Source organism: Lepidochelys olivacea (genome assembly GCF_965140295.1).
Source record: "Lepidochelys olivacea isolate rLepOli2 genome assembly, chromosome: 1".
Lineage (NCBI taxonomy): Eukaryota > Metazoa > Chordata > Testudines > Cheloniidae > Lepidochelys > Lepidochelys olivacea.
The window spans coordinates 275265964-275289248 of NC_140411.1; the positions used below are offsets into that span (position 1 = coordinate 275265964).

Consider the following 23285-nt stretch of genomic DNA (forward strand, 5'->3'; position numbering starts at 1 on the left):
TACCACCTCCCCACTTGTTTTGCATATTTTATGCTTTAGTTCAGAAATGACAGCAGGGGAGATCAAAGGATTTGAGCAAAATCCTGGGGTGAGGAAGCCCTTGACTTCAAAGCCAGACCTGCTGCATAACAGAAAGAATTGTAATACTTCAGCAAGGCAATGAACTTTTTTTGTACTTAAATGTAAAGCTAATTTAATTTATTTGAAAACTGTCAATATTTGTATAGATCTAGTGTTGGTGGATGTTTGGTACATGCAGAGCACAGATGTAAATAGAACCAAATTGTGAGAATACACAATTTGTATTGTCTATTTTTCTAAGTTAAGTATTTGAAACATTACTTTACATGCTGCTCTTGATAAAGTTATTTTCTAAACGGTTATGGACTATTTTTTCAAAATAATTAAAACGAGTTTACATTTTACTATTTATGCTAATTTATTAACAAAAAAAACAGTGTCCCAAGAGACTGGATAATGTAAACAATTTCACTACTTGGTTTTCAAGTCCTAGTACCCTACTGCAGCATGGCGGGGGGGTATACAAATAGTGTGGAATGTCTAAATAAAAAAAATTGTCACAATTTTAAACTTTTTTAAAACGTAGGGCCTGATTATGGTCTCAGTTACTGATTTAAATCTGTGTTACTTCACTGATATCATAGAAAGCATTGGGCCCTAAGTCTGGAGCCTAAACCTGAGAATGTTTGAGTTGCAGTCTGACTTCAGAATAAAACTGCAGGCTGTAAAAATTCAGAAACTCTAAAAGTTAGCTGACTTTTCTGTTTGTTTTTAAAACCATCACTATCTGCTTCGCTATACAAGCCCCTGGAAGCAGCTACCATTAAAAACACTGTCCTCCTCTTAGCCCTAACAGCTTCAACATTTCAGGGTCTTTCAAAACCAAAACAGCAAATGTGCTGAAATCTAAGAGAGGGAGATCCATTTTGGATTTGCCTTTACTGCTCTTTTGCTTCATATTATTGATAATATTTATCCTAATCATGTGCATTGTAGCTACAGAGCTACCTATGCCACAATTATTTGCAAAAATATCCACTTGTATTGTAGGCAAAGCAGAAGGAGGTACAATCGTACATATGTGACAAGATTCTTTTTTCTCTTTAAACATCAAACTTTATATCTTTGAGTCTACTGAACCTTTGCCCATCCAGCTTTGAAAAATGGTTAAACAAACATTTTGGTTCAAAGTCACAGTCATATTTGGTCCCATTAACAGCAATGACAACTGGTTGAGAATTCAGATACGTCTCTGGAATTGGCCAGCACATACCAAGATGATGTCGATGGAGCTAAGAAGAGAGAAACAGGAGATCAGTGTAAACATCCTCATACATTTGACCACTTATGACAAATATCCATCACTAGTATCTCAACAGCTAGCTGCTTTGGTCACTGATGTCACATCACTTAGAAAGCTCATAGTTATTGTACACGGTGTGTGAAACTTATGTCAAATTGCTTCTGGAAGTTTGCCATATACCACTTCAAAAACTACTAACTTTCCTACAGCTGAAGTTAAACAACGTGTTTTAGATAGCAGCAGGAATTCAGACCAAGTGAAGAAAAGTAGGGGGAGGGGGATCTCAAAAAAAAAAAAAAATAGGTAGCTACAATTGCAACTGCTGTGATGAAAACTAGGACAGTGTTGTATTTTTTTAGCAGTCATTTTAATGTGATTTAGCAGGTGAATGTGAAAAGAAGCAGACTACATCGCTACGTAGTCCTCCACAAACCACAGTTTGAAGACCATTCTTACAGAAACAATGCCAGCTCATTTTGATTATTATAAAGTGATCCCTTGTTTTATAAGGAACTGTTCTTCTTTGAGTACTTGCATATGTCCATTCCAATACAGGTGTGCATGGCTTCAAGCCACTGACCCACAGAAAAAAATCAATTATGGGCCACACACAAATAAAAAGCAAATTAATTTAGGGTTGTTGGGGTTGTTTTTTGAGAGAGATTTTTTTTTTAAAAAAAACCAAGCCTTAATTGGTAGGTGCTACCGCCACAGGACAAGATAATACCGTGGTCATCCTTTATTTTGTCTGTTTTCAATTAACTGTTCAAACTACTGGCATAATTTATTTAGGGTGGAGGCAGGAGTTTTATACACTATTACTGAATATTTGCTATTATGCTAAGACATTTGTGTGCTCTTATTGGCATCCACCTTAGAGACATTGAAGGGGGGTGGAACCTTTACTGAAAAGTACAATGGAAAGCAATGTATAGGATAATGGCAGGTGGATTTACCTTCATCAGCATAAATGACTAGAGCAGTTTGGAGGTTAATCTGTCTTTATAACAGTTAATAAATACCGTAAGTATTGTAAGGAGTCCAATACAGTTTGACAAACTACATCACACAGCCGTTACAAAAAGGTACAGCTGCTGGGCAAGAGAGCTGTGTGTTCTGGCTACAACGAGAAGTGGTATGTGGAGTGCTGGAGCCCTCCTGCCCCTGGAAAGAAACTGGGTAAGAAGCTGTACTGGGAACAAAGATAGATGACTAGTGTCTAACTCACAGTTTATGTTGAAAATTATCACAAACTGGGCTTGTGAGGAGCTGATCAAAGCTGTCAAGTGCTAATTTGAAACATGATCTCACAAAGTAGCTAAACTGATTCTCACCCAATTAGAAGCAGCAGTGCATATTGTATTTTAATCCCTTGTGCCTTTTACACTAGTAGTTTTGTCCTTGAAGTGTTTCTTCTGCACAAGTGTGGGTTTTTTTTGTTTTATGTTTTGAGGAGTGCAGATTCACTCATGACATTCTAAATGGTTACCTTGATTAAATGTCCATCATTACAGTGCCATACAATTCCTTCAATTTTACCCTCTGTGCAGCTTTCAAACCAAGATAATATATCACTGTGCTTCAGCATAGGTGGATTCTTTATTTCAAATGCTCCATGTGGTACAAGAAGATGGAGAGGGTGCTTCTTACTTCCTAATCCTTTATATAAAAAAAAAAAATTAACCTGTTAAATCATGTAGTCACTCAAGTCAAAATTTCCCTTATTTTTATTAATTACAGCTACATTAAGAATGCTGTCACAGAAGATTTCTGTCAGATACACAGGGCTGGCCTATAAAACACATTGGGTGAAATCCAGACGCAGCTGAAATAAATGGAAATTTTTCCATTGACTTCTACAGAGACAGGATTTCATCCCTGCTTTTCAGCAACAGAAGTAGATTTCCTGTCCTGGGTGAAGTGGGATATTAATTTTTATTTTCATATTAGGGAGACATAACAAGTCTTCACAATCTTCTGATTCCACTGTAACTTCTTGCCCCATGCAATATTATGACATTACAAATGTAAGCCAACAGAAGTATAGAAGTATATATAGGCCATATCTCAGTTTAAAAAATACAGTTTCTAGGAAATTAAATAATCACCTCTCCAGTTTGCATGGCAAGCTGCATCTAAAAAAACAGAGGTTTTTTGTTTTTTAAGAAAACTCGTGTGTAGATAGATATCTTTGATTTTTGCCATGACTCCAAATAGGTCCCATGACAGCACTACTATCTTATTAGAATCCAAAGGAACACCACCTTGACATGCTTACCACAGAAAAAAACTCAATTTCGCATCTAGTTCTTAAACTGTGATTTACCATTAATATACTATTGTGGTGAGATAGGCAAACAATAAGCTTTATATATTTAAGATCTACAGTTACCAAATGAATACTAAATTTAATTAGAACATACGAAGTGTCTCTTGCAAGCTACGAGATTTCTGCTTCAATATGCTCCAAAGAGCCACAAGTTAAGACTACTTGACACAATACTCCTGGGAGAATTCTGCACCACTGCACACATGCAGAATTCATGTCCCCCACAGATTCCCCACTCCTACCCGCCCTGACAGAATATGCACATCTCCTGCAGAATGTTTCAATTACACCTTTCATCCACCAGGGAATGCTATGGTACCAGAAGAGAGGGCAGCTAGCTCACAAGCTGGAGCAGGGAGGGGTCAGAGGCTGCCTTTCTCACAGCATCCTGCCTGCAGGGCCACAGAACATGGTGGGGGATGGATAGAGTGGGGCACACAGGGCTGCTGGGGGGGGGGATGTCACAGGAACTAGGGGGGTGATAGCATTGAGCCAGGGGCTCAATAGGAGCAGGGGGGGCTACAGGGCCACATGGGGACATGTGCAGATATGCCTGGCTGAATGGGAGAGGTGCAGGGAACACTGGGATGGGCATATTTGCCTGACTGAATGGGAGAGATTAGGGTCAGCCGGGGTCTGCATGGGGGAGGCTCCCCAACATTCCTCCCCTCAGAAAAACAACCCTGTTCCATATTTCTCCCACCCACACCCAACGACTCTCCAGGTTCACTTGAATCATAGACTTTAAGGTCAGAAGGGACTATTATGATAGTCTATTCTGACCTCCTGCACAATGCAGGCCACAGAATCTCACCCACCCACTCTTCTAACAACCCCCTAACCTATGTCTGAGCTGCTGAAGTCCTCAAATGGTGGTTTAAAGACTTCAAGGTGCAGAGAATCCTCCAGCAAGTGACCTGTGCCCCACGCTGCAGAGGAAGGCGAAAACCCCCCAGGGCCTCTGCCAATCTGCCCTGGAGGAGAATTCCTTCCCAACCCCAAATATGGCGATCAGTTAAACCCTGAGCATGTGGGCAAGACTCACCAGCCAGACACCCAGGAAAGACTCCTCCTCTCTCCCTCAGCTGTTCCATTACCCCTAAATCCCACAAGCCTTTCCACTGCTTCTGAGGAGTATGAGAAATGTGTTTCTGTATTCTAGTTTAAATGAATTATTATTCAAAGTTCTGTATTAATATGCTTAGCCAGGAATCTGTCAAAAAAACATTTGCTGAATCTTTTTTGTTGTCTGTATGGTTACAGACATAATTACTGGCAGGTATTTTGAAATAAATTACCAAAATAATTGAGACTAGCGGGATTATATTGTTATTTTGACAAATAAAATATGCAGAATTTTGCAGAACTTCAAAATATTGTGCGCAGAATGTTTAATTCTTTGGTGCTGAATTCCCCCAGGAATATAACAAACTTCATGTGTCGTTACTGAAATGATAATAGGGATGGTGTAGTAGAACTATAGCATACTCTTCCTGCCATGCGAAGACAAAAGCTGTTATTCTGGGAATAAACTGTTACAAGTAAGCACATGTAACACTCCAAAGCCTATTTAACCTGCTCATTTTTAAACTGCGTTATAAAAGATTCAAGAACGATTTGAAGGATCAAAAGGAAGTAAGTTCCACTGTGCATGGGCCTTTTCTTTTTGCCTGTCAGTAAACTATCACACAGTGATGTTTTAAAATATTGATTTTATTAAAAGAATGTCATAACCCTGTTGTAGCTGAGATCAAAAATATTTCCAAGATATTTTATAATATGAAGTCCTCCTTGGCATACATAAGTAATATTAGGAGCTCATAAAAATGCTACTGAAGAATAAAGTTTTGCTTTTGGAACATAAAAAATTGCACCAAATAGCAGGTGTTTAAAAAAAAAAAAGTCTTCAAAGAAGAGCACCAGCTTCTCCCCCCAAAGCCCTTCAGCACATAATCATAAATCGGAGGCGATCTATTTTGTTCTAAGTATTTCCAATGAAGTGCAATTTAATATTTGTTTCCCAAGTGGTGTTGCACCACTCTTTGGTTCTGAGAAAAGAGGTCCGTTTAAATGGAAAACAAATGCATATGCCCCAGTCATTCATCCAACTTCACTGCAGCAGCAGTTTGTCTCAACCCAAAGGGAAATTTTTTTTGTGGATGCCTCTTATTAAAAGTTAGCAGCACATCACTGACTGGCTTTGGAAAGTGGAGCAAACATTGTCCCTGCTAGTTCAAGGTTATGTCTTCACTAAAAGAAAAAAAAAAAATGTGGTTTTGCATTATGATAGCTATCTTGATGTAAAGTCATAGTGAACACATAGCCCGGGTAGTTTTTACCTGAATATAACTAATTAAGGTCAACCCAGGTGGAAGGCACAGAGACTTAGCTACGCAGAGGTAACAAACTACAGTACTGTCTCAACTTAGCTAACCTGTAAAAATGCAGCTATTGATTGCAGTGAAGACATAGCTGTAGTCTTGCATGGAGGAGAAGTATCTTAGCCCTGATCTACACTAGGCGGGGGGATCGATCTCAGTTACGCAACTTCAGCTATATGAACAACATAGCTGAAGTCGACATACTTAAATCAACTGACTGTGGTGTCTTCACCGCAGTGAGTCGACTGCTGGCACTCCCCTGTTGACTCTGCCTGCGCCTCTCGCAGTGCTAGAGTACAAGAGAGCACTCAGGGGTCGATTTATCGCATCTAGACTAGACACGGTAAATCGATCCCCACTGGATCGATCGCAGCCCTCCGATCCGGTGGGTAGTGAAGACATACCCTTTGGAATTACATGCAGCAGGTTGGAAGGGGAGAATGAGATAGTTAAAAAGACTGTATGCATTATGTGGAAACTGCCAATCACTGAAGTATCTAAAAATATCTCTAAACTCCACCCTTTGGGCACTACTGTAGCTATCCCCTCATTTTCTTTTTTAAAGAGAGTTATACCGGGGACCCCTCAGGGGATCACGAGGTTATTACATAGAGGGGTCATGAGCGGTCAGCCTCCACCCCAAACACTGCTTCACCTCCAGCATTTATAATAGGATTAAATATTTTTTAAAAGTGTTTCTAATTTATAAAGGCGGGAGGGTCGCACTCAGAAGCTTGCTGTGTAAAAGGGGTCACCAGTACAAAAGTTTGAGAACCACTGGGTTATAATATGTTAATAAGCCATGTTGGCAACATACAAGTTGCTTTTAATTCATGGAGCTTAGTGAAGTAATTCCAATCTCTTATTTTGCAAGTAAAAAATGCCATACCTTTCACACTCAGAACACATTAAAATATTTAAGGTATTAATGAGTGTTAAACAACAACACATGCTATGCTTACCATATGGATTTGCATTAATATTAGTTCCAATAAGCTCCAGGGTTTGTTCCAAAAGGTCTGATAATGGCACGGAACTGATTTCCAAACGTCCAGGATCATCAGCATGGCACTTCAATATAAGGGCTATTTCTGCCTCATAATTAACAACAGATGAGTGCCAGCGATATTGTTTGCTATTTTTCTCCACTGGCACCCAACCTATGAGAAAACATGCCATTTTACTTCTTGTCAAGGCACATTAAAAGCTGTACATGCATTAGAAAGTAGCTATAAACTATAGCATTCTACTAATATGAAGAGCTACATACCTAATTATATTTTTACAAGGAAAATAAACTTATCCCAAGGACAAAGTTACATTGTACCTCAAAGAAATGTGTCAAAGGAATTTAACAGGAACAACTGTGTCTTTTGGCTCAAAGCTTTGCAAATCAGTGTGGCCAAATGCCACAGGAAAAAAATGTTTCTATGACAGCAGAACAAAGCACGACTGAACAGTGAGTAAATGACATGTTAGAAAGGAACTTTCTGAGTATGGTGCTATGCAGTGTAGTTGTAGCCATATCGGTCCCAGGATATTGGAAAGGCAAGGTCAGTGAGGTAATATCTTTTATTGGACCAACTTCTGTTGGTGAGAGAGACAAGCTTTTGAGCCACTCAGAGCTTTTTTCAGGTCTGGGAAAGGTACTCCCAGTGTCACAGCAAAATTCAAGGTGGAACAGATTGTTTAGCATAAGCAGTTTGCACAAACTGTAAGGGATCATTCAAGGCAGAGTGGCCCGTTAACACCTCTGCGGTCACAGGACAAAGAGAGGGGGTTAGTGTTCTAATAAGCCATAAATCCAGCATCTCTGTTCAGTCCACATTTTTAGTGTCTAGCAGAGTAATGAATTTAAGCTCCCAGGCTTGTCTTTTGAAAGTGTTGTGCAGGTTTCCTTTGAGGATGAGGGATGGATAAGATCAGATATAGAGTGATCACTTCGTGAAAAGGGTTAATCCGCAGGTGTGAGATCATTAGAGCATGAAGGGATTGGTTTCACCCACACAATCGTTATTCAAGCAGTTAGTGCTCTGGATGAGGTACACCATATCTTGGGATAGGCATGTGTAGGATCAATGAATCTTGAAAGGTGTGGTGTGGGTGGTGTTGATCATTGTAGCAGTGGAGATGCGTCTTCAGGTTTTGCATCTGTTTTGGCAGGGTCTGGTGCCACTGAGTCCTGTTCTGTGGGTATTTAACTCTGGGCCTAATGAAGCAGAGAAAAATCCCCTTTTCTTTAAGACAGACTGTATGGTATATACCTGGAATGTGTCCATTTTCATCGGGCAAAGGGTTTCCACTCGATTGCTGGATTTCCTTTGCTGGAATCCAGCATTCTGGGACAGGTCTGAAGTCTTCTTCAATATTCCAAATAAATTCTAAAAATAAAAATGTTAAATATTTATTTTGTGACAAAATTTTAGCTAATTCTATTATCTTACCTTCTTTCAAAAGTAAACATTCAAATAATCTGACATAGGAAGAGTACCAGCATGAGGTCTAATCTTTTGTTGTTGTTTTTTGTTCAATTTTTGTTTTTTTAACTAATTTGGTCTACTAAGATATTTAGGCAAAGAATTTCCATTCCATTCCCACAATCCTGGACTTCTGGGGCTGCTCTCCTCTCTGCAGCTCACGGAGGGAGAGCAGCCTTTTAGCGCTGAACAGTCTGGCCAGAACACCTCTGTTCCTGCTTGCTGCCAGATTCTCTGCCACTGCAGCAGCAGACAGTAGCAGGTTCTTTTGCTCCTGCCCTTTCTACCTCTATTTTAACTTCTTTGCTCAGAATTCCTCCCCCTCCCTGAGTCAGTTAACCCTTTGGGAGTAAAACTCTCCCTGAACCACCACTGCATTGTCTCCCTGCTTGTTCCTCCAATTAGTGCTCTATATCTGAGGCAGCCTCCTGAGAAACAGGCAGTGACTTGTGCCCCACTTGCACTCAGCCTTCCATCTCTAACTCTGTTAGGTCCTGGTGCTACAAGCTGGATAGGGAGGTGGGGTCCCTACCGACCAAGGCAACCATGACTCCAGCGAGGAAAAAACAGGCAAGGAACCTCAGTGCAGAACAGCGAGAGGGTCCAAAAGCAAGGTGGACCCTGACCACTCGACTCATGGGTTAAGTCCCAGGGGCCAGCCACGGATGTCTAACTGCAGTATAGACATATCCGCTGACAATGAGTTCCTTCTCCGAGGAACAATGGGACTGAGTGGGAAGGATTGTGAGACAGATCTTTCGAGAGGGTCTTCAAGTCTTAAGGAAGGCAAGCCACAAAAGACCTCACCAAAGCCACAGCAGAGTTTCTGCACTCCCAAAGCGCATTCAAAAGGCTTTAAAAAAAAAAAAAACCTAAAAAAGCAAAAAAGGGAAAGAAAAAGCAATAAAAAAAAAATCCAGAAGTTATGAGTCCTCTGATTCCTCTTCCTCCCCCACTGAGGAAGATGAGCTTTCTGACTCTGAAACCTAAGCATGCTCCTGTGAGTAAGCTTCAGAGTAAATTTCTCCCCGCAAAATCCTCATATATGGCTGCAATACCCTTTCGCTCCTCCCTTCGAGGAAGTGATTACGGATGAACAGAACAAGCCTGATAAAGGAAAGCATATTCACAACATCGACCTCAGACTCTACAACATTCAAGAACCCAAGGGCTCTATTACTGATACACCAGAAGTTGATGCCAGTGTAGCGTCCCTCACCAAGGATATGATTATTTCCTCAGAAGGGGAGTTCAAGCCTAAGGAACCCACGGATAGAAAAATGAAGGCCACCCTTAAAATGGACTTTGAAGCTTCCTCCACCACTCTTCAAGTGCCCCTGGTGGCCATCTGCTTTGCAAGAGCATCTTTTTCCTGGTTGTAAGATCTCAAGGCCTTTAAAGGACAGAGATAACCTTGACTTTTACTCCGCTTAAAAGAACTCTTCCTAGAAACAGTGTTTGTAACTGATGCTTCAGTGGATGCAATGAGGTCCTCAAGCCCAAGCTGTGACTTCCAGCTTAGTAGCCAGGTGCCACCTATGGCTCCAACCGTAAGCATGTCTTATGCTGAAGCCAAGTTTACAGTCTCCCTCCTTTTTTGAGAAAAGCTGGATACAGTGGTTGCCGACAATGTGGCTAAATCCAAATATTCTCTCCCTTCCCCACTAAGTGCCCATAGAAAAGAACAGAGACTGGCATTCAGAAAGAGGTGCAACTTTCTCTCCTCTTCCTCACAGAGAGTCAACAAATTCCCCAAAGGAAACAGAGGAATTGGGGACCAGGGAGTGTAGGAGCAGGATTTTATATTTTTACTATGAGAATTAATGTATGTCTTGATTTCATCCTGCTAGCCCTCCCCATTTAAATAGCAGAAAGGAATGACCCTCTGGGACTATGAGATTCTGTTTTCCCATATGCATTACAATTAGGACCTGTTATAAAGTTTAGTTAATAAGAGACAGGATTTTGTATTGTGTCTATGTTAATTACATTAAAGGAATGTTGAAGGCCTGAGCACAATGTAAACTGTTTTTGACCACAAGATTTAGTCTTAGTAACGATAAACATGAACTGGTAAGACTGTGTGCATGGTGTGAGAGACTGAAAAGCATATGCTAACTGTTGTATTTGCGTTTATTGTAAATACAACAGTTAGCATATGCTTTTCAATCACACACACACACACACACACACCATGCACGCAGTCTTACCGTTGATGTTTACAGTTACCAGTCCAGAGTCTGGATCAATCTAGTGATCCAGCCAGATTGGTCGCAGAGGGGAGCAGGGCTCTGTCGGTCACTATCCGATGCTCCTGGAGTGTGGCAAGATGAATCCAAAGTCTCATGGCCAAGCACCCTGTTCTTATAGTCTTTTTTCTCTGTTGAAGTCTATGGATTTTGCTGTGTCAGTTTCTGACCGGTTACTCCTTGATTGGTGTTAACATTTCAAAACACCTTTGAGAGGGTCATCCTGTCGTGGTTTTGATTTAATCAATTGTCTTTAGGGGTGCCAGCCTTCCCCTCAGGGTCGTCAATCTGCCCTTCCTTCATTATAGATCGTTCTTTTCTGCTATTCAAATGGGGAGGGCTAGCAGGATGAAATCAAGACATACATTAATTCTTATAGTGCAAATATAAAATCCTGCTCCTACGGGGGAGGAGGGGGGAGAAACAGTTCAGAGTGACCTCAGCCTCCCTGAAATCCACTCTATGACAAAGATCTCATGTGTCTTTACCCAGAGCTGAAGCCAGGGGAGAGGATTTCTCATTTTGTAAAGAAATCGTTTTCATCAACCACAGACAAGTAGATGAGGGAAATAATAAGCTAGGGATACTCCCACAAGCTGTGGACTCCACTCCATCCATCCTTCATCCATTCAACCCAGCTCTAATGACCAGAAAGTCTGATCCAGAATGAAATATCTTATCTTCTGGACATGAGCGTGAGAGTGTGTTCCCTCAGAATAAAGTTTCTCCAGATTTTACTGTCTTCTTCACTGCACAGAAGTGCACAGGGGGTATTTAAGCTGTTCTTGACATCAAAAGTGGATGAAGAAAATGAAGTTTCAGGAGGAGACCCTGCCCACCAATGTCATCGCTGTCTTGAGGGACTTCTTTACTTCAGTAGATCTAGCAGATACGTATTTTCATATCCCCATCAGACAGTGTCACTGCAGACGTCTGAGGGTTGCCTATGGCAGGAAAGATTATCAGTACCAAACTCTCCTATTCAGCTGGTCATCAAGCCCCAGGGTTTTTACAAAGATGATGTTGATGATAATAGCCACAGCCAGTGAGGTCACAGTGAACTCACCTGTACCCTTTCCTGGACAACATCCTGATCAGAGTTCCAGCACAGTCAGCAGCACACAAGGGCTATGTTTCAGACCCTCTTCAGATCTCTTCCAGGTGCATGGCTTCATCATAAACACCAAGAAAAGCGCTCTGGTTCCACCCAGGAATTTATTTTCTTACTCCAGTGCTGCAGACATAGCTCTATGCCTTGAATTGCTAGGACTCCTTGTGCGGTGTATGAGGAACACTCCATAGGTGCAATCATGCATCAGAAGTCTTCAGCCTTTGTACTAAATGTGTGGGACCACTCCCCAGAACACATGAAAGAAGAAGTGGGACCGCTAAAAACTGAGGATGGAGTGGAGGTCAAGGATAATCTAGGCATGGCCCAATATCTAAACAAATACTTTGCCTCAGTCTTTAATAAGACTAAAGAGGATCTTAGGGATAATGGTAGCATGATAAATGGGAATGAGGATATGGAGGTAGACATCACCATATCTGAGGTAGAAGCGAAACTCAAACAGCTTAATGGGACTAAATCGGGGGGCCCAGATAATCTTCATCCAAGAATATTAAAAGAATTGGCACAAGAAATTGCAAGCCCATTAGCAAGAATTTTTAATGAATCTGTAAACTCAGGGGTTGTACCGTATGATTGGAGAATTGCTAACATAGTTCCTATTTTTAAGAAAGGGAAAAAAAGTGATCCAAGTAATTATAGGCCTGTTAGTTTGACATCTGTAGTATGCAAGGTCTTGGAAAAAATTTTGAAGGAGAAGGTAGTTAAGGACATTGAAGTCAATGGTAAATGGGACAAAATACAACATGGTTTTACAAAAGGTAGATCGTGCCAAACCAACCTGATCTCCTTCTTTGAGAGAGTAACAGATTTTTTAGATAAAGGAAACGCAGTGGATCTAATCTACTTAGATTTTAGTAAGGCGTTTGATACTGTGCCACATGGGGAATTATTAGTTAAATTGGATAAGATGGGCATCAATAGGAAAATTGAAAGGTGGATAGGGAATTGGTTAAAGGGGAGACTACAACGGGTCCTACTGAAAGGTGAACTGTCAAGTTGGAGGGAGGTTACCAGTGGAGTTCCTCAAGGATCAGTTTTGGGACCAATCTTATTTAATCTTTTTATTACTGACCTGGGCACAAAAAGTGGGAGTGTGCTAATAAAGTTTGCAGATGATACAAAGCTGGGAGGTATTGCTAATTTAGAGAAGGACAGGGATACCCTACAGGAGGATCTGGATGACCTTGTAAACTGGAGTAATAGGAATAGGATGAAATTTAATAGTGAGAAGTGTAAGGTCATGCATTTAGGGATTAATAACAAGAATTTTAGTTATAAGCTAGGGACGCATCAACTAGAAGTAACGGAGGAGGAAAAGGACCTTGGAGTATTGGTTGATCATAGGATGACTATGAGCTGCCAATGTGATATGGCTGTGAAAAAAGCTAATGTCGTCTTGGGATGCATCAGGAGAGGTATTTCCAGTAGGGATAAGGAGGTTTTAGTACCGTTATATAAGGCACTGGTGAGACCTCACCTGGAATACTGTGTGCAGTTCTGGTCTCCCATGTTTAAGAAGGATGAATTCAAACTGGAACAGGTACAGAGAAGGGCTACTAGGATGATCCGAGGAATGGAAAACTTGTCTTATGAAAGGAGACTCAGGGAGCTTGGCTTGTTTAGCCTAACTAAAAGAAGGTTGAGGGGAGATATGATTGCTCTCTATAAATATATCAGAGGGATAAATACCAGAGAGGGAGAGGAATTATTTAAACTCAGTACCAATGTGGACACAAGAACAAATGGATATAAACTGGCCACTAGGAAATTTAGATTAGAAATTAGACGAAGGTTTCTAACCATCAGAGGAGTGAAGTTTTGGAATAGCCTTCCGAGGGAAGTAGTGGGGGCAAAAGATCTATCTTGCTTTAAGATTAAACTCGATAAGTTTATGGAGGAGATGGTATGATGGGATAACATGGTTTTGGTAATTAAATATTCATGGTAAATAGGCCCAATGGCCTGTGATGGGTTTTTAGATGGGGTAAGATCCAAGTTACCCGGGAAAGAATTTTCTGTAGTATCTGGCTGATGAATCTTGCCCATATGCTCAGGGTTTAGCTGATCGCCATATTTGGGGTCGGGAAGGAATTTTCCTCCAGGGCAGATTGGAAGGCCCTGGAGGTTTTTCGCCTTCCTCTGTAGCATGGGGCACGGGTCACTTGCTGGAGGATTCTCTGCTCCTTGAGGTCTTCAGACTACAATTTGAGGACTTCAATAGCACAGACATAGGTGTGAGGTCTTTTTTAGGAGTGGTGGGTGAAATTCTGTGGCCTGCATTGTGCAGGAGGTCAGACTAGATGATCATAATGGTCCCTTCTGGCCTAAATATCTATGAATCTATGAATCTATGAAATATCAAGTACAAATTCCAACATATGTATTCAACTCCTTACAGCGGTGGTCAGCCCATGGCAATAACCCCAATGATATGCTCATCTGCCTTACAGATCCTTTAGTCCTTACTACTGACTCCAGCCTAGAAGCCCGGGGAGCTCACTTGAAGACCCAAATAGCACAGGACCTCTAGACTGAAGTACTCAAGCAGCTTCAGCTAACAGCCTGGTTATTGAGAATGAGACATTCTAGTACTTCTGTCTGTCCTCCACACTCATTGACTGCTTTCATCTAGCAGAGTCTCAATACTAAAGCGTACTCCTCTGTCTGGTCAGGATTCAACAATTCATGCCAGGAACACAATGCAAATCTCAGAAATCCAGGAATTCCAATCATTCTAGACTTTCTCTGTTCTTAGTTGCATGTTATTCACAGGATCCTCACACTCTCTGCAGTCAATCCACGGGTGGCCAGAGTCCTTCAAGCAGTCTGATTAGCCAGGCCACTCTTCCCAAAATGAGACTTTCTGCTATTTCTGTGCGCCCTGACAAGCCTCTGATTTCAGCGTTAGCCTTTTATTTATCCATAAGACTTATTTCTTAATAGCAGTTACATCTGCCAGGGGAGTGCCTGTGCTGGCACCCTTATCTATACGGGAGCCTTACTGCACGTTCCATGGAGCCAAGGCAATACTCAGGACACCAGAATCCTTTCTTTGAAGGTAAGCTGTTCCTCCCACACTTCCCAAGTGTTACTCGCACAATATAGGGCACCCCGCCTATATCCTTCCAAGGGCTCAAGATGTGACCCTGTCAATTTAGGCACCCCAACTTTCCCTACCAAAGGATCAGGGTGTAAGGCACCTACCCTTTCCTATGGGCTCAGGGAGAAACCTGGCCAATTTAAGTACCTGCCCTTTCCCATGGGGATCAAGGCTCTACGGATCTGCAAGATCTTTTCCCAGTGAAAGAGCCTTACACAGCTGTGCTCTAAACATCTATTTCAGGGGTTGGCAACCTTTCAGAAGTGGTGTGCCAAGTCTTCATTTATTCACTGTAATTTAAGGTTTCATGTGCCAGTAATACATTTTTAACGTTTTTAGAAGGTCTCTCTATAAGTCTATATTATATAACTAAACTATTGTTATATGTAAATAAGGTTTTTAAAATGTTTAAGAACCTTCATTTTAAAATTAAATTAAAATGCAGATCTTATCAGTTTAGTATGATCATTGCCCTTGCTTTTCCTTGCTGAGTTTTCCAATGTCTGCAAATAGATTATCTTCTTTGGGGAGAGAAAGGTTCCATTCATCCAGGACGGCGGCTGGTGTCCCGGACTGGTGGCTGGTGTCCCGGACCAGCGGCGGGCTGAGCGGGGCCAGCGGATGGAACCCTAGGCCAGCAGCAGGCCAGCAGATGGAACCCCAGGCCGGCAGCAGAATGCCACTGAAAATCAGCTTGCGTGCCATAGGTTGCTGATCCCTGATCTATTTATTAGCAACACACACAGAATACATATACCAAGCAAACTTCTTATGCTCATCACTCCCAATATAGACAAAGTTCACCCGATCGCCAGTCAGGATCCACTCATCTGGGGGTTTCTGGTGATGCCTATGCACGTCACTGTTGTGCAGAGAGGTCAGAGTTCCAGCAGCTTGATGTTGAACTGCAGTCCAGAAATGGTTCCCAAAGAGCACCGTTTTTCATTTATATTATATAGGTACAGCTAGCTACCTCCTTCAAATGCACTAAACCTATCACATTATACCACATCCCTAAATAACAAAAAAATTTACCAATTACATACTGGCACCTATGTGTCCTCCTTTCTGCCCAAGTTTTTTTTACATTTTATCTTTCATGCACAATTTGTAACTTAATTGTGACCTTCTCCGTTTATGAAGATGGTCAGCATAAAAATGCTGGTTAGAGCTTATCTTATCATTTGTTGAATCTCTTTCTGTATCCTCCCTAATTTTCCAGCGCCTGTGTGTCTCTACTTTACGAGGGTGGTGGCTACAACACTTGTTAGGAACATTCCTGAGGTGTGGGTGCTTTATCAGCAGCAGAACATTCTTTTTTTCAATTTTAGTGGTGAACTCCCTGAGTTTCACCTAAAGCTGGTTTAATATTGGTGGAGGAGGGATGGAGGAGAGTGATACTGATGAGGTCTCAGGCCTACACAAGAGGATGGGCATCCTTCACTCTGTCCAAAACAACAGCAGCCAACTAAAAAAGGCACGACATCTTACATGTCAAAAGAGCATTGAAAATCTCTCAAACATACAGAATCCACAAAAATATCAGGCTCCCTATTCATGTCTTTCTACCCAAAATGTCAAGTACTCAGAGCTCTCCAAGTCCTCCAACACTAGATGGATTAGACTATGTATTGTGGAAGCCTACAAATCATCAGAGGCTCCTGTCCCAGAAGAGATCAAGGCGCACTTCATGAGATCATTAGCAACCTCCTGGGTGGAACAAGCAACTGCATCCACTGCTGAAATCTGCAAAGCAGCCACTTGGTCTACAGCCAACCCCTTCATTTAGCATTGCAGAAAATAGAAGGTCCATGATGTAGAGGCCTCCTTTGGCAGGAAGAAGATGCAACCGGTGGCCCAGAAATAAATACAGACTCACAAAAAGTGGGGTACTTCTTTCCTACCAAACTTTTGTTTCATAACCTCCCTTCATATGTTCACTGCTTTCTACTTTCCAGATGTCCAGCACTGTGAGAGATGCTAGGCTGCAGAATGGAAAACTTCTGACTGATAATTTCTTTTTTGCTAGCAGCATCTCCCAAAATTCTAGTCACCCTGGATAGTTCATGAGTCAAAGGTCAGATATTAAGTGGAATCTTTACCATATGACCATATTCCTTGGTCTAATGTACATAGCTATTCCATTATTCCCTGAATGTTTTTTAATAATGATGTTATGCAAATTTTTCATCTTGGGAATAACTCATCTGGCAGCAAGCCGGAGCAGAAGGGCTGTGGCCAGACGGCAAAACTAAAACTCTGATCTGCCTCTGAGAGCTGCAAAGAGAGGACAGCAGCCCCATCTTTCAATAAGGGAAGGAGGAGAACCCAGGGAGGACAGCAGTCCCATCTTCAAAAAAGGGAAGAAAGAGAATCCAGGGAACTACAGACCGGTCAGCCTCACCTCAGTCCCTGGAAAAATCACGGAGCAGGTCCTCAAAGAAACCATTTTGAAGCACTTGGAGGAGAGGAAGGTAATCAGGAACAGTCAACATGGATTCATCAAGGGCAAGTCATGCCTGACCAACCTGATTGCCTTCTATAATGAGGTAACTGGTTCTGTGGATATGGGGAAAGCAGTGGACATGATATATCTTGACTTTAGCAAAGCTTTTGATACAGTCTCCCACAGTATTCTTGCCAGCAAATTAAAAAAGTATGAATTGGATGGATGGATGGACTATAAGGTGGACAGAAAGATGGCCATCTTGTCGGGCTCAACGGGTAGAGATCAACGGCTCTGTGTCTAGTTAGCAGCCAGTATCAAGCAGAGTGCTCCAGGGGTCGATCCTGGGACCAGTTTTGTTCAACATTTTATTAATGATCTGGATGATGAGATGGATTGTACCCTCAGCAAGTTCACAGATGACACTAAGCTAGGGAGAGAGGTAGATATGCTGGATGATAGGGATAGGGTCCAGAGCGACCTAGACAAATTAGAGGATTGGGCCAAAAGAAATCTGATGAGGGTCAACAAGGACAAGTACAGAGTCCTGCACTTAGGACGGAAGAATCCCACGCACCGCTGCAGGCTAGCGACCGACTGGCTAAGCAGCAGTTCTGCAGAAAAAGACCTGGGGATTACAGTGGATGAGAAGCTGGATATGAATCAGCAGTGTGCCCTTGTTGTCAAGAAGACCACTAGCATATTGGGCTGCATTAGTAGGAGCATTGCTAGCAGATCAAGGGAAGTGATTATTCCCCTCTATTCAGCAGTGGTGAGGCCACATCTGGAGTATTGCGTCCAGCTTTGGGCTCCCCATACAGAAAGGATGTGCACAAATTGGAGAGAGTCTATTGGAGAGCAACAAAAATTATTAGGGGACTGGGGCACATGACTTACGAGGAGAGGCTGAGGGAACTGGGTTCGTTTAGTCTGCAGAAGAGTGAGGGGGGATTTGAAAGCAGCCTTCAACTACCTGCAGGGGGGTTCCAAAGAGGATGGAGATTGGCTGTTCTGTTCTCAGACAGAACAAGGAGCAATGGTCTCAAGTTGCAGTGGGGGAGGTCTAGGTTGGATATTAGGAAACACTATTTCACTAGGAGGGTGGTGAAGCACTGGAATGGGTTACCTAGGAGGTGGTGAAATCTCCATCCTTAGAGGTTTTTAAGGCCTGGCTTGACAAAGGTGGATGGGCTTGATTTAGTTGGTGCTGGTCCTGCTTGAAGCAGGGAGCTGGACAAGATGACCTCCTGAGGTCTCTTCCAATCCTAATCTTCTATGATTCTAGACATCCAGAATTGTGGGAGATGCAGCTAGCAGAAAGGAAATTTTTGATAAGAAATTTTCTGTTCTAGTCATGAATTTCCATTCTAGCAAAAGAAATACCATGGAGCAATGAAGGAGACATACACTAGGAAAAAGTTTTAGTATTTAATACTAGCCCAGAGTGAGGAACAAGTGACCAATTAGCCAAAATTATAACGATGGTACACGGAGATAAGTAAAGTCATAATAGCATTTGAAATGAAATATAGAAGTTTTGAGCCGGATCACTAATATTTCAACATAATACTAGTTTTGTTTAACCAAAGGTCTCTCTCTTTTAAAGAAATGCTTCAATTACCAAGAGAAAAAAAAAAAAAAAAAGAGAAAAAAACCCTCACTGACCTTTTGAGTCTTCCATTGAATACAGGAATCTTTTAAACCTTTTCTCAGACAGTTTGTTGGGTTTTCTATCCAACCTGGCCCAAAGATACGGCTGCCCTACAGGTTTCAGAATTAGGAAAACAACAGCTTGTTTAGATAATAGCATGCAGGACAGGATTTCTCCCATTGAAATGGACAGTTTAACATGAGAAGTAAAATATCCAGCAGTAAATATTCTATTTCCTCCTGCCTTCAAAAAAAAAAAAAAAAAAAAAAAAGAGTCATATAAAAAGAGGACATATTTAAATTGAGGTTAATTTGCTCACTTGTCAGAAAACCTAAGAGCACTATGAACAGTACCTTGCTTAATATGATGCACAAACTGCTTGAAATATATATTTAAAAACCACAAAACGGATATATGCATATTCAAAATATACTTTCAGTAGAAAGCGAGAACAGGAGGAATTTTCAAGGGTTCATCAGGTATTCATTGAACCACACTTTTTCCTCACACCTCTGCAAATAAAATACCGTTTATCGGACTTTCTGAGAAAAAAAAAATTCTAATGACAAAATGCCAACCAGGTAGAATAGTTTTCTTTGGCTACCAGGTTAATTTAAACTGGATCATTTTCACCTGGACTTTAGTTTCACAAACTATACGAAAATCCAGAACAATTTTACAGATAGGTGTATCTTCTATAAAATTACAGTAAACTTACATTATCAGTTAATGCATATTTTATAGTAAAGCCATTATTTTTTTAATGAATCTGAATTTCCCAGATACAGGAATGCAATAAAATGAAAATTATGTACAACTTATGGGTACAAATCAACATGAGACGTCTACATACAAATCTTCCGTATTACCTTTATAGGTTGTTACGTAACAGCAGGTTCCATCCACCTTCTCAGTTGGAATTGCATTGTATATATCTGCATCTAACGCCTTTCGATTTATGGTTTCAGTTGCCAAAACTTTAAATGACTGAAAAGACAACAATTATTTAAACCTCAGTCCATAACTTCCTATATGGACTCTAATATATTATAATTGACATCCACAAACCCAGAATCTTTTTTTTATTCCTAGTTTCTAATATTGCCTAAGAATGCAACTATTTCACAATATATTACAAATCTGAAAATGCATCAAGGCAAAGGAATAAAACTTTCACACCTGTTGTCTTATAAAGAATAATTTAATGAGGCTGCTTCCCTCCTTTCCATTCGGGGTTTATCTTCAGGAACAACCTGCTCCCACACTTTGAAGTAGTGTGTGTAATGCAGAAGAGTTCCAGCCTAGTGCTACAGAATTTCAATAGATGCCTTTATGACATTACTATGGCAACAAAAGTTCCATGCATCATTTGAGGGACTAACTGTTCCTAAGCTTCAGTTTAGAGATGGAAGCCCTACTAGTACTAAATGATGGTGATAATAATAAACATACCAGAGTGATGGAAGCTGGTTAAAGCAAACACATTTTGAACAACATAATAAAGATTGCAGTCTTCATCTAAATCTTTCTATAGAATAAAGAGGTGAGTGTTCCAAGGAGTCTGAACAGACACCCAGTGGACATCGTGAAGTTGATCTTGTTTTCTGAGAGATGGTGTTGGTAAGACTTCTCAAAATAGGTTTAGATGAAGAAAAATCATTTCTGGTAAAGATTACTTTTAAAATATTCTCCTGTAGAATAATATCCTTTCCCCTACTCTTCTTTAGACTGTCAGCTCTTTGGCGTAGGAGCTGTCTCTTTCACTGTGTGGTAAAGCACCTAGCACGACAGTGCCCCAATGTTGGTTGAAGCCTCTAAGTACTACTGTTATTGAAATACATAAGAAGAAAGAGCCTGATTATCTCCCTGTTTTGCACCTTCTACAGCAATCTAACCTGTGCATTATGGGTGTGAAATGCTACCTGCTCAGATTAGTACACCCACAAAACACTGGTGTAGATGAATACAGAAGGTGCAAGATAGAAAAAAGTGTGAACTTGATTCTGTCCTTTCTGTTTCAGTACACATATACTTAATCTTTTGTATTTCCACATAATACTTGACTAATTTTTTATAGTTATGCATGTAACAAGTTCTTACTTTACCCTAACCTTCTGTCTGCTTCTTATAACAGTAAGAAACACTAATTTAAGGAAGAAAGCACACTAACATAACCACAGTCAAAACAACATTAGCCCCAAGAACTTCAAACAAACAAAATGTAAAACACCAAATACCCATATCATCACCATCTTTCGGGTCTGCAGGAGATAACTCCTTGAAACAGAGGAAGGACTGAATTCTGCAAGAGCAGGGATTTCACAATACTTGCTTGCTGCGTTATAAACTCCTAAATCCTTTTAACAGGAGACTAAGAGAACCCATCACAAGTGTTGTGTGACCAATTATTTCCATCAGAGTTAAGGAAGAGTGATGCCAGCAGGCCACCCCTGAAGTCACTGGGGTATATCAACCAACCAAAGCCTCAAGCAAAGACCTCCCCAGAAAGACGCCGAAAAGTGGGCTGAACAGGGATAAAGAAGAGCAAATTACCCCAATTACTTCTGAAAAAGGAATCATCATTCCGATAAGGTTTTAGCCATCAGTACTATTCCACCTGGCTTACCCGCAACCTGGTATGTGGGCAGTTCCCTATTGCTGTTTTATACAATGAAAACATGCATGGAGCCACCAAGAATCTCAAAGATGCACCAGGCACTGTTAGAGCTGGATGTGGCTGCAAGTCTCAAATACCCTTGTCCCCAACCAGACCGCTGCATCCCCTCCTCCCCAGCACCCTGAGCCCCTCTCCAGCCACTCCCACCATCACCCGGGTACCCACCATGCCCCCTCCTCTTCCCCAGCACCCTGAGCCCCCCCAGCCACTCCCACCATCACCCGGGTACCCACCACCACGCCCGAGCAGCTTCCTTTCCTCCCCCATGGCCAGTGGCTCCAGCACGACCCCTGAGCTCGCCCCCCATGGGCGGCAGGTCCCCTCTGCCCCCGCGGCCCCTGCCCCTCTGCGCCCGGCCCAGGACGCCGTGCGCTCCCTCCGGCATCGCTGGGCCGGGCCGGGCCCAGGCGCTTCCCGGTACCTGGCGCTCCCGCTTAGCCGAGGGCTCCTCTTTCACCTGCGTCACAAACAGGCAGGGCACCTTCCGCTGCACCGAGCCCAGGCGGCTCATGGCCCCGGCTCCCCTCACGCGCAACGGGACCGAGAGCGGAGCCGCAGCCGCCTCCCGCCAGCAGGGCCCGGACCGCAGGGCGCGCGCGCGCGCGCGCTGGGAAATGGAGTCCGCGGGGCGGCAGCCGGTAAAGGGCCTCGCGGCCTGCAGCGGCGCCCTGCGTGTGTGGGAGCGTCCCGCCCCCCGGGGCCCGGCGGATGTTTTCTGTGCGAGAGTTACAGCCTCCCCGCTGCACAGGGACGGGTCATTGCCTCGGGTGGCCCTCTGGGCGTTACAGCCCCACACCCCCTGCCCTGGGAACGATGTGGGGGGGAGGGGTAGCTGTGTGGGTGTTACAGCCCCACAATCACCTGCCCTAGGGGTGGTTGGAGGGTAGCTATGTGGATGTGACAGCCCCACAGTCCTCTGTTGTGCGGGGCGGGCGCTAGCCTTCCGCTTTTGTGTTGCAGTCGGAGACCTTCACAGTCTGCCTCGGCCTTGGTTCAGCTCAGAAGCAACCTCAATGTTGTAAGCTGCCTCTGTTGCAGTAGCTCAGCTGCATTTTCTACATCTGTGTTGTCCGTGGCTTTCATTATCCTCTTGTTGCCGGCACCCAGTGCCGAGAGGCTGAACAACAGCTTGAGTTGGTTCGTTACCCGGTGTGCTGCACCCAATAATCGCAACGGGGTGGAGAAGCAGAAAAGTTTATTTGAAGCTTCAAAAAGGTACAGGGAGATTTGAATCTCAAATCCTGTACAACAGAGCAGGAAGTTACACAGGCTTTCATACATCCTTTTTCCCAGCATACTTATCCAATAGCAAGCTGCTCCAAGTATCCATATAGCCAGCCAATCCAGTTCCCAGCTAGTTCCCTGATTCTCTGTATCATTTGTTAAACTATACATAAAGCTGCTTTATTCAGCATTGTTCTTCCATATCTCCCCTGTTTGGCCTTGCTTAGTTTCAGGCAGTCTGACTCTGCAACATACTGTTGCAGATTCTCAGCATAACTGCTGTGTGTGCCTCCAG

At 42.4% G+C, this 23285-nt stretch overlaps 1 protein-coding gene across 2 annotated transcripts; it reads right to left on the reverse strand.

The window, feature by feature from the left end:
- Positions 1-454: 454 nt before the first annotated feature.
- On the reverse strand, positions 455-22585 carry RLIG1 (RNA 5'-phosphate and 3'-OH ligase 1). Of its 2 annotated transcripts, none has more exons than XM_084641282.1 (7): positions 22224-22585; positions 19959-20076; positions 19104-19199; positions 8299-8415; positions 6997-7194; positions 2814-2983; positions 455-1313 (listed from the first exon to the last, which is right to left on the reverse strand). In XM_084641282.1, the coding sequence occupies exons 1-7, from the start codon at positions 22275-22277 to the stop codon at positions 1125-1127; spliced, it is 942 nt and encodes a 313-aa protein (XP_084497408.1). In that variant the 5' UTR covers positions 22278-22585; the 3' UTR covers positions 455-1124. The 2 variants fall into 2 exon arrangements, with proteins under 2 accessions (XP_084497408.1, XP_084497407.1); XM_084641281.1 differs by having other exon boundaries at positions 457-1313; positions 22188-22583.
- Between the last annotated feature and the right edge of the window lie 700 nt (positions 22586-23285).